The sequence below is a fragment of the Austrofundulus limnaeus genome, unplaced genomic scaffold (assembly GCF_001266775.1).
Source record: "Austrofundulus limnaeus strain Quisiro unplaced genomic scaffold, Austrofundulus_limnaeus-1.0 Scaffold58, whole genome shotgun sequence".
Classification (NCBI taxonomy): domain Eukaryota; kingdom Metazoa; phylum Chordata; class Actinopteri; order Cyprinodontiformes; family Rivulidae; genus Austrofundulus; species Austrofundulus limnaeus.
The window spans coordinates 731,039-743,470 of NW_013952460.1; the positions used below are offsets into that span (position 1 = coordinate 731,039).

Here is a 12,432-nt window from a genome sequence, read left to right on the forward strand (position 1 = left end):
ATACAAAGCAGAACACAGCTAAATGTATCAAAAGTATGTCTATGTAATATTAGAATTTTCTGAGACAATGAATTTTGTTTGTTCTTTTTTTTTCCAGTAAGAGGTTTTTATTTAATAGAATTTTTGGACAAAAAAATAGCAATATATTGCCTTGCTTACAGTATCGCAATATATCGGGATATATCGTATCGTGACCCCTCTGTCATATGTATCGTATCCCCAAATTCTTGCCAATACACAGCCCTAGATGTGGTTAGATTTAACAGCCTTGAATGGCCTGAGTACGCAGTGACACAAAAATATTTGTTCCCATCAGTATTCCTGTTTTTCTTGGCATGGGAACCCGGATCTTATTTACACTTATTTAGGGTAATGATGGATCATTAACCACAAGGTGATGGGAAAACAGCCCTGTTGTAACTGTAAAATAAAGCATTTCAGAGGTGCTAAGTAGAACTTATTTTTTTATAAATGTAATTGCATGTAATAATTGTATTATTTCAGCGTTGACCATCACTTGTGAGAAAAGATTATTTCCAAAGCCTACGCCCTGAAGTCAGTCTCAGAAGGACAATATTATGGAATTATTAACAGAAATAAGAATAAAATCATAGAACATACATTTTAAGTAATTTGACTTGAAGGAATTTATAACTTTACAAATAAAAATAGAGACCTTGGAGGTAAAAAGAGCAGCTGAACAAACAGCCTACCTTTCTAGGTTTCAGCTTATCTTGCAAATCGTACTGGCCGATGCCTTTATAGCTGACTCCCAGCCACCACGGTATTCCTTGCTTGTCCTGCATGAAAACACACAAAGGGCCCATCAAAATCACTGTAAGGAGCTTTATTGCTGTGACCTCATTTGGATCACAACACAAAAAGAAATTAAATACATTTCAAAAAAATCAACTTTTGCCTTAATAAGCAYCTTCAACACCAATCATCTTTTAAGACATCTTCAACTGGTAATTCACATCCGCAAATTTTATAAAATTCACATAACTGTTCTCATACAAAAGCAAAGAATATGTTTTTTTTAGTCTTTGCCTTTAAAAATGTTCACACATCCAGCACAGAATAATGTGTTTTGACACGTTTGTTAAAAAGGTCAAGCTAARGTGAGAGTCAGGGCGCTGCAGTTACCTTCACAGAGTAATAATGTACTCCATATGTGGGCAGGGATTTCACCAGGGCCAGATACCTTCAATGAAAGAGGAACAGGTCAACACAAATTCAGTTATTTACACTTCATCACTGTCATCCAKTGGCTGTTCTACAACTGACACAGTGGGATTTAAGCTGCAGCCATTGAGAAGCCACAGTGGTTTGCAGTGGCAAGCTGATCGATTTGTTTCAGGGCTGTGACAGAGGGAGAGACGGGTCCATTGATCAGTTCAAGGGCACAAATCATGTGTTCCTGGGGAAAACACGGTGGAGGACTCACACCCTCCCACTGCTGGCAGGRTGCCTACTACAGGAGCATCTCTTCTAATTAATGACCCATTCTGGCAAGGTGACAGCCACATCTTACGACATCCGTCACCGCAGAGCAGACACAGACAGCTAAAGACCTGATGCAGACTCTAAAGAAAGAACTCTGAAGTCAGAAGCAACACGGGACATGAGTTTATTTTCAGTTTAGTTACAATAATTGCTTAGAAAACTTACTGCACAATAGCTTGTCCTCTGGTCAGTCCGCTCAGTTTCTTGTAATGTTCAATCACTTTGTCCTCACTGTGGATGAAAACAAAATATTTAATGAAAAAAAATCCACCAAGTGTGACACATTGTTACTGGCGAGGAACTGTGTGAGAGCGCTCTTTCTTTGACACACAGGCTGCCCGCTCATGCAGAAAYTGCAGTCTGGCCCACTGGGCTGCTGATAACTTTCATCTACCAAGCATGCAAATGTCTRCCCATTCACTTCCCACTGTAATCATTTTTAAATGGCACAGTGACATGTCGCTGCATCCAAACAGACGCAAAGATAGAGACGGATGTATGATGATGTGGTGAATGATGCTCCGTACAACTGTAATTTAATTAGGCTGTTGAACAGATTTATCAGCTGAAGAGTCAGCAGCAGCCTCAGATGAAAAAGGACAGAAACAGGCAGTGAAGCGTAGACTGGAGAGACAATTATCTGCTGTCAGCACCTCCCAGTGTCCTCAAAAAGCTAATGAGTAAATGCAATTAACAGAATCCACCTCAGTAGTCCCCCCGCCCCCCAGGAGAAGAACTCATCATACAAGTAACAGGTCTGTAAGCACCTTAGCGCCTCTGACAATGACGGCCTTGTAGTAATAGCATTACTGATGCCAGAGATCTGACTGCTGYATCATAAACATTTCAAGAGTGATCTGATTAATTCTCCAATTTATTTTTTTTTTATCAAGCTCAATGTGGCTAATCAGTTTTTTTTGTTTTACAAAAAATCAAAAGAGGAAGACCACACTGTCTTGTCTTTGTGATTGTTTTGCTCTTAATTTCCTGTATGATTACACACTTGTGCGTAAAGTATAGCCGAGTAGTGAAATTAATTTCTCCAGATATGAAATTCTGTTTTGCTAAATAAAACATATATTAAAAGACCATTTAAATGATAATTAAATGAAATAACAGTTGCTGATACTGGTCCAGCCATTTGATACCAATCCAATAATCTTAATTAAAACTTGAACTGATGCTGAGTGTTATGTAATAAGAGCTGTGYCACTGAATGAACTCTGGGCTACTTAGGAACAACCAAACCATTCCTTTCCCTGTCACAAATCATGTAGGGCTGTGAAGCAAATATCTTTTAACAAGAGAATACGGCACATTATACGCCCATCGACAAACACATATACAGCAGTGCTCAAACAAGCAAACAACATACATAATCATATAAAGACCTTGATTTGTGACCTTGCCCTTAGGAGCTGGGGTTACGATAAGATTATGTAACATGATGTCTAGTGGTGCTAAAAATGTCTTTTAAGTTTTATTATCTTCAGCAGATCCGAGGTTATGGGCAGGACAAGAGAGACTTTACTATTACATTTCTGTCTTTAACAGGCATACAATAAGAACATAAATTATCTGATTTTGTGCATTAATGTTAATTATACACAATTTAACAAAAATACTCAAGACATTTGTAAAATCATACAATTTTATAAAAGTAAAAATATAGTAAAAATATGCATAGTTAATTAGCTACGAATTTGTATAAGCTAAGGTTTCCCACTTTATGAAGTGGTTTTGGAAGACCAGTTTATTAGAGAAGAACAACAAGATGTTTATGAAGGCTACATTATTTGTGAACATTATACTGTATATAATCATGTAACTGAAACAGTCCTGTTGATTTGAAACAGCATCAGATGTCTGTATTTAACAGTTTGACAGTGTTAGGCGTTTGTTTCTGCAGCTGCATACTTGATGGCAGCTTCGAGCTTAGCTTAATTTTAATCTTCATTTGTATGTAATTTGGTGAGAACTAAACTTACTAGTAAAACAGAGCAATTCCTTTTTGATTAGTATTGTAAATTATAAAAATCATAATGGTAAATTTACCTATCTTTCAAGAAATTAAATAAAATTCAATTCARTATTAACAGTTCTTAGCAGAAATAGCTGAATTTCATAGCACATTAATGAAAAAAAAATACTGCTTTTCTGACACCAGTCAGGGTGAGAGCGCTTACCAGTAACTGAGAGATGGATGCTCCTTTAGCACTCTGGTGGGCAGTACTGGAAGCAACTTCAGGTCTGATCGGGCAGCCTCAGCACTGGTAGATAAAAACACAGCTTTAAAATGAAATTCAAATTTATTCACAATTTCTGTCTTCTTTTCAATATTTTTTTTTATTTTCTTTTATTATTTTTCCACCTCGGTAGGAAGAGTAACAAAAACACTTGACCATGTATCCACTTTTAACTTATGGTCTGCCAACAGATATCATTATTAAAGCTCAAGTTGTCGTAAGTATGCGGGAGACCTCAGTCAGTCTGTAATATGCTGCTGTGATCCAAAAATGGAAGACCAATACCAACATGAGGACCACAAAGGTAAATGTTTACATAAAAAAATTCGAAAGAAAAGTCTAAAATTGTGCAAAGAACATATGTTCAACTTTCAGTGTGCTTTGTATTTCTATCTTTAGTCATGGCAGCAGCCACAGATCTGCAAACCTTTCCAGAAAAGGTGTGGTGTCAGGAAATGGTTTTAAAGTTTTTATACACAGTGTAAAGAAATGGCTGCCTGCCAAGACTTCTACTCATGTCTTTCCAAGTCTCATTTATAAAGACACATAAAGCTTTTAAGTCATCAAGAGCTTTCCAAAGAGCTTCAGGAGAAATGTTTCAAAGCCAGTTCTTGTCTGCTCTCTTCTGTAACATTCTTCATGAAATTTTCCTGTGTATCACAGTTAAATTAGTARAACATATTAATTTAACCTCAGTGAAGATGGCAACAAGAACTGTTACTCTCACCTGCAAAATCTCCATGTTTTAGCAAAAAACAGACAATGGTTTCATGCAAGGTGAGAACATTTAAACTTTACACAGAAACATGTTGTGCCTACTGCCTAATAATCATTTCATAAACTAGTATCGATCTTGTTTATTTGTGTTATCTCTACATACAGTTCAGAAGTCAGAATGACCACCTCTGTCTCTGAGGAGCATGGAGCTTATGCTGCGTTCCAGTTGTCCTCAAGAGGTGACGTAATTTCGCAGTCCCGAGTTGTAATTTTCAACTGGAACGCCCCTCCGACYTAGTTTTGAGTCGAGAGGTTGGCGCAACACGACCATACCTGAGCATGCGTTATGTCATCATTTCAACATGGCTGCTCCTCGCATCAACAGAGAGTTAAACTCTTTACTTTTAAGGTTTTTAGCAGTTCTGTGTTGTTTACATTGAGCCAGTCGTACTTGTGGTACTTTAWAGTGATTATTAGGAGATATAATTTAACGCTGTTTGTTCACACAAAATGCCTCCTAGAACACTATTGTAAGTGTAAGTGCAAAAAAATAGAAATGCTTTTTCCCACGTTCTGACAAGTTTGAAACTGGAAAGCTTTGAACTCAGATATGACGTCAGTCCGGCTTTAGAAATTGAAGTTCCGCTACAACTGGAATTTAGTTTTGAGTTTAAAGACATCTCAACACATGGAGAGGCCACACACGGAACGGAAACCTTTACATCAGTGGGCAAGCTGTGTTTCCACCTTAGCCATCCATAGCATCAACATTAACATGTGAGTCTTATGAGCTGAATTCATTGAGTCAAGCCAGCAATGTCTAAACAATCAACTACAAGCCTTCAAAATGGTTGAGAAACCTAGAGATGACATGAATATTTCTTTGACCCATGTGAAAAGCACCCTGCTTGTTTGAGGACATTGACTCCACACTTCCACAGACCATAACACTTTCTGAATGAACATGGCTGTGATGTTCACTGAAGATCAAAAGCACTTTAACAACACTTGGTGCTTTCTAGTCTTGGACTGACCCTATCTTTGGGGAACCTGTGGCTTTTCAGACAAGACTTTAATGAAGGGTCAGACCATGTTAATTTGAAAATTTCATTGCTAAACCAATAAAAAATGTAACCCAATAAAACTATTGGATAATTGGATGGGACAGGTTAGCTTTATGACTATAGAAAACCAATCAAATTTAACATCTTCTGACGTAGTAAGACAGAATCACAATGATCCAGTTATAAAGAACCAGCTTACTAAAGAAACTCAAGAGTAAGCTACTATAAGGGCAATCTTCTCTGCAGCTCCTTCGCCTTGGTTGACTGGGTTTTGCAGCCACGGCACTTGGCTGCATGTTTGATGGCATACTTTTTAATGGGGTGCTAGGCCTCGGTGTTGTTGGGGTGATCTACTCTGCAGCCGTGCTGTCGTGTCAGCAGTCTGGAATTCATTACTACGTCTGTTATCTTCTAGCAGCATGAGGGCAATTCCTACACCCGGCAGAGCCCAGCCCAGCTCAGTCTACCCAGTGTGGGAGAGATAATACTCATGTGTCAGTTATTCCACAGGGCTGAGACTCGGGGACTTTGGAGGGTGCACAATGAGAGAGTTGTGAATGAACCACTAATTACAGGCCACACCTGCAAATAGATCTGTGGATGAAAACTGGGTGTAATGCTGTTTKATGTGTGGGAAGTTTTGAATACGACTGGCACTCAAGTTCGTTTCAAACTACATGCAGATAATAAACAGCGGAACAAACACGCGTCTGAAGCTTACATTTGAAAGTGATTGCAATTAAACAAGACAAAAAGAAAAAAATCCCCTAGTAGCTCTTTAAACGTTAAGGCATAATTAAAGTCATCAATCACCAGTGATCTACATTTTCTATAATCTCTTATTAAACCCAAGAGAGCAACTGCAACAAGCTGCACTGGGTGCAGGTGGTGAAAGCAACAGCAATAAAGTGTGAAGAGGCAAAACAATGTAAGACAAAAAAAGCAATACTGACTTAGCAAAGGGAATTCTTGCATGGCAGAAGTACAATGAGAAACCTGATGGTGCATTAATGCCCAGCAGGGGGTTGGCCAACACCAACACAATAACATGACTACAGTGAGCCCCCACTGACGCCACGTTGTCTGCGATTGGACAGAAGGTCTGGCTCAGCTGACTGTAGGAGGAGACCTCCTTGACTCCTCCACAGCTGATCTACTGCTGATAACAGGGAAGAGGAGACACATTTATTTTATATGATTCATGGAGGATACTCTGTTTTCTCTTTGAAGAAAATAAAGATCTCCAACAGAGATTAAAAATACTGCTACAAAACTGAGTCGTTTACACAACCTAAATCAAAGGAGGAGAAAATAACATTATTTTGACACATTTTTATCTATAATGCTAAAGAATGAAACAGATTATACTGCCAAAATAGCCGTCAGACAAGAAACAACACACTTAAAAAATATAAAAAGTTCTCTACAAAAACAGAAAGCCAGATTTGGAAACACTCCAATCCTCTCAAATCCCAGTTTTTGTTTGAATTGTTGTCCTATTGTCTTTCATTGTGCTTTCAGAGTGAGGACAAAGTGCGGCCCATCCCCACACCCACATAAAGTGAAAGTTCACAGCTTATAGTTAAAAATAATAAATAAAATAAAACACTTGAGAGAACTATACAAGGTCTGTAATAAACAGCAATAAATCGATAGATCCTATGTGACTAATAGTGTACTGAGCTCAATCAAATCATACTTTGTTTTTTTTTCTTTTTTTATAAAAGAACAAAGGCCATGATTTAACAAGAGGGCTTTTTTAACATTGCATATATCACCTTTCAAACTATCCACACACTACGCCTTACAATGGACAAATCTTTGTGTGTGTGTATATAATGGACAGAGGCCTTTGGCAGCACAGAGACAACACAGGTTCGACAACTTTAACCTGATCAGTCACTGTCTCAGCCAGGACAGTGTTTACCTAATGTCAYCTTGTGCCCTTTACTTCCACGACTGGGGAACGCAAAACTGCAAACCTTAAAGAGGTCAAGTCTCTGAAAGCAAGGCCCTTTGTGAAAACATTTTCACCCTTTCATGGAGGATTTTGGACAGAATCTCACARCGGTGCCATCAAACAAACCACGTATGTATTGTTTAGACATGACACGGATCATGGTTCATGACATTTAGTAAGAGTTGATGAAATCACAACTTCTAAAAAGAACTGACTGTGTTCCACATGTTGAAAGTAGAAACACATCACATCTGCCTTAACAGACAATGATGTAGAGCTCGCCAGGAGCCAGGGTCTTAAGACTCTGATCCAATCCCTTTGTTGAGTAAACCACAAGCATAGATTTGAACCAACACCAATGTTTACCTGCAGCAGGAGTTTTCAGTTGGACAACAAAACAAAACAACAGGAGTAAGACGATGTTGGAGTGGATAAAATCTGTAGTATTTTTAGATGCATTGAATTACATGGAAGATTCTGATTTTCAAACGTCAAWTTTTTTTTAAAAAGGATCCACGATTAGTTGTAACATTCAACTTTATTTGATAAACATATATTTTAACTGTAAAATAAAGACTGTAAAATACTGTAGGATGTTCAGTTTTTATCATTTTTAAAATAAAAGTTTAAAAATACATTACACGGACAGGGCCATTTTATTTACACYCYAAGCATTCTGGGTAAATGATGATGTTGATAGGTCATCGGTGCGAGGCTGCTAGCGAGCTATAMCCACCCTGAAGGTTAATCTTGGACAATATCTGATGATCGACTCTTTTAAATGAAACCAGAGAGCGTTGACAGAGAGGAGAAGGTAGAAATGACTCAGCCTGTAACTGAAAATATGGATGGAGGACAACAGAGCTGCTTCATGGAAGAAGAACCACAGCTTAGCCTGTTAGCTTTAGCGTTAGCCTCGATGCTATCACCATATATATGTATTAGCTCAGCGCTACACATTCTCCTCTCGTCACTGAGGTCCTCCATCRACATGACAGAGAGGGGAACGCAAAAATGACTCAGCTGTAACTGAAAATATGGATGGAGGACCTCAGTTTAGCTTGTTTGTCGCGCTGAGCTAATACATATAAGGCAATACAGTGTCAGCGCTAGCACAAAGGCTAACAGGCTAAGCTGAGGTTCTTCTTCCATGAAGCAGCTCTGTTGTCCTCCATCCATATTTTCAGTTACAGGCTGAGTCATTTCTACCTTCTCCTCTCTGTCAACGCTCTCTGGTTTCATTTAAAAGAGTCGATCATCAGATATTGTCCAAGATTAACCTTCAGGGTGGATATAGCTCGCTCACACCGAGGACCTATCCACYTCATCATTTACCCGTAAATAAAATGGCTCCGTCCGTGTTAAAATATATTTTAAAAAATTTACAAAAGTAAACATCCTACAGTATTTTTACAGTCTTTATTGTACAGTTATTATATATGTTTATCAAATAAAGTCTAATGTTACAACTAATCAGGGATCCCTTTAATATTAACCTGTGTCAGCAGAGTAACTGCTGCACAGTGCCATTTGTCCTAGTGGTGATACTGAAGCTTCCTGTTGAAAAACAAAAAAACAAACAAACAAACAAATAATGTTATGCTGTGTGTTTTAACATCATTTTCTTCTTTTCCTCACAGAAATCTCCACAGTGTTTTATGCAAAATAAGTCAAGTTCAGGTTTTAAGATAATTAAAAAACACTGACAATCTCTATAATTGTATAACCCCAGCCCTCCGATTCAAATAATGAGGTCCCTGAAGATTCCCACCTCTAATAATAGTACTGACTATCCACTATCCACCCATCCATTAAATTTCTTTACCCACATCTCCTTTCTGGGTTGAGGGGAGCTGGTGCCTATCTCCAGCAGTCAATATATCAGAAGCAAGGTACACCCGAAACAGGTTGCAAGTCCATCACAGGGATAAATAGAGACAAACTACCAATTATTACACTCACACCTAACAACAACAGAGTACCTAACATGTATGGGGAGAATATGCAAACTCCACAAAGAAAGGCTGGAAAAAAAGCTGCAACCATCTCGCTGTGAGGCGACAATGCTAACCACTTCTCAGCTGTGTCATGCTTAATATTATTACCAGAGCTAAATTAGAAATATGAAATGTTATAGAATTTCAAAGAATATTGATAATTACCAGAAGCACACTCAGCTCAGAGTATGGCTATACTTGATTAAAACTGGGCTGAAGTGTACTGTTACTGAATAGATGATGTGTAATCTTACAACAACTTCGTTAGAAGCTATAAATTCAAGAAACAATATTATACCCTAATCGAAATAATGATCTGAAACTTCTCCTTCAGCAAATCTGTACACATGGATTAAATTCAGACTTGTAAAGTAACTAAGTACAAATAATTTCTTACTGTACTTAAGCAGAATTTTTGGGTATCTGTACTTTATTTTAGTAATTTATTTTCAGCCTACTTTTTACTTCTACTTCTTACATTTTCACACAATTATCTGTCCGTGCTTTCRACGCCTTGCATTTTTAAAAAAGACAAGAAGTAGAAAGTCGTAACTTTTATTTCATTTTTGCTTGTTTTCTTTCCAGCTTGTAAAAAAATAAATACTCTCCATATAAAGTGTACCTCATAGACAGAGTGAATTTAACTGTGGTCGAATAAGAAGTATAAATAAATAAAATTCTGATACCGTATTAGTTTGTACACAAACAAATCATGTCACACTCCAGCAGGACATGATRATTAAAATAAAAGGACTGTAAGAAGTATTTGTATTTCATGAATTATTTTACTGCATACTTTGGCTACAGCCCTCAGATTTTCATTTTGGGGAAAATATTTGTGCAGCCTTGATATATGTATATAAACTGAAACTGCTGGACTAGTGCATCCTAAATTTAACATKAATTAAACATTTTATTAATATAAAAGTCATTTCTGCATTTTTTTTTGGGAAGGTCACCTCCTAATAAATGTCATTACAGAAAATCTAACTGCTCATTTTAAATCAATATTTTTACTGTTAGTAGTCAAGTACAAAAGATATCAGATACTTTAACTTTTACCAAAGTAAATGTATTTGGTAAGATAATTGTACTTTTACTCAAGTGTCACTTTGTGGTACTTTATACAACAGTGATTAAATCAAATTATGAGGACAACTTGTAAATAAATCCATGTGCATGGTTTCCTAAACTGAGGAAACTTTTTTTTTTCAACATATGGCTCTTGGGAGTCTCCGTGATAATAAGCAGCACAGTTCAGGCTTTACAAGAAAAATGTGGTTTGTGTGGATAGCAGCAAGGTTTGGTTCAATGTCACAAACAAAATCCAGGCAATTATTAACTGAGCGAGGTTGAACTCTAAATGAAATCTGAGTGAGTCAAGTTGTAAATTAAAGCACAGCCAGGTTAATACACAGAGACTGAAATGTTGCTTCATTTTAAAGCACCACAAAAACCTACCAGAAATTGAGCAAAATTTGTATTGAAATGCAAAATGAGGCCAATTAAAACTGTTTGTTTTCTTTAAATCCGAGCTACAAAACAAAACCTAAAAAAAAGATTAAAATACTATTTGGTGACTCTGTGAAATCAGGTTTTCCTAAGGAAACTGTTATCATGCAATATGTACTCTAAATGAAGTCAAATTTATGTAAGAAAAAAACTACAAAGCAAATATCAGCAAGTTTTTTTGTGTAAATAAAAAGTGCTTACCTGGTATAATCTCCTTTGGCCTCCTTAAAAACATGGGAAAACAGTTCCGTTATTAAAAACAGTGCTCATGCAAATTAATGATGTTAAACATTAGCTATCAGCAAAGAGCTTTACTGGACTAAATGTTAACAATATTTACCACGAATACTACTTCACTCATACCTAACAACAAGCTGATTTTAGAGGTCAATGTCACTCAAAAGAGCTAAGTTTCTTTCACCGACTAAAAACACGACATGTTTTAAATGTTTTGTGCCCTGACGGTCCGTCCTCATTCACAGGAAGGTGAGTGACATCCAGCCAGGAGGGGCTGCCTGCCTGCCTGCCTGCCTGCCTGCCTGCCTGCCTGCCTGCCTGCCTGCCTGCGAAAAAAACTCTTTCTTACCTGCAATGCGAAAGCGGCTAACTTGAAAACATTTTCGCTCTCCACCTCGATAGTTTCCTGTTGTGGAAAAGAAAAGAGACCAAATTGGCACCGGGTTTAAAGAAAACACGCACACGGTGCTGACTATCTGAAACACTTGACTCGAGAGGAAAATACTCCCCCCGTCCCGTACAGACACCGTACGTACTCCGGTCCCACCATTACCGACTAAACCACCGCCGCAGAAACATTAAGCTAAGTAAACTGTCTCTGGAAATCATTTAACACGCTTTATGCGTCCGAACTAACCTGGAACTTACTTTAACAGGAGGAATTAGACGATAACACGCACACAAAGACTAGTTTAGACCTGTTTGAAGTGGGACCCCCGCCCTCGGTGAAGTGGTACGCTCCCCCAAAGCAGGTTCAACAGTCTCCGTCTCCCATGGTGACCAGACTGCTCTCCCCCGCGAAAAAAACTGCACTGCCTGCAACGTTTGATCCCTTGCTGCGTTCACGTGTCCTTGTAAAAGTTGCTCGTTTCCTTCCTTTTTTTTTTTTTTTTGAAACAAGCTCACTCTTATAACCACTCGTTTATTTACATTTTCGTTTCCTTTGGAACATTTCACGGTTTAGTGATGATAGCATTTAGTCTTTAGGGTTTAGAACTTCATAGTTAACTATTTTTACGATATACATATTAAATCAGTTCAGATTTTCCATTTGCATTTGAACGCATCGTTGTATTACTCTGCTTTCAAGAGGTGGATTCAATGACCGTCGAAATACATTAAAAATATTTTGAGATTGTATGAGAATAAGCTAATATCTCAAAACATTTAGAACAAACAGGATTATATATATA

General features: G+C 37.7%; 1 protein-coding gene across 3 annotated transcripts in view; it reads right to left on the reverse strand.

The window, feature by feature from the left end:
• The window catches only part of frmd4ba (FERM domain containing 4Ba), a 42,612-nt gene that overhangs the window by 17,942 nt on the left and 12,238 nt on the right, over positions 1 to 12,432 (reverse strand). For 2 of the 3 annotated variants that reach the window (XM_014009447.1, XM_014009445.1), the window contains exons 6-11: positions 11,589 to 11,645; positions 11,204 to 11,226; positions 3,693 to 3,776; positions 1,672 to 1,737; positions 1,147 to 1,204; positions 714 to 800 (exon numbers count right to left, since the gene is read on the reverse strand). In XM_014009447.1, the coding sequence (XP_013864901.1) occupies positions 714 to 800; positions 1,147 to 1,204; positions 1,672 to 1,737; positions 3,693 to 3,776; positions 11,204 to 11,226; positions 11,589 to 11,645 (375 nt within the window). The remainder of the gene's footprint in view (positions 1 to 713; positions 801 to 1,146; positions 1,205 to 1,671; positions 1,738 to 3,692; positions 3,777 to 11,203; positions 11,227 to 11,588; positions 11,646 to 12,432) is intronic. The other variant, XM_014009446.1, reaches the window with a different exon arrangement.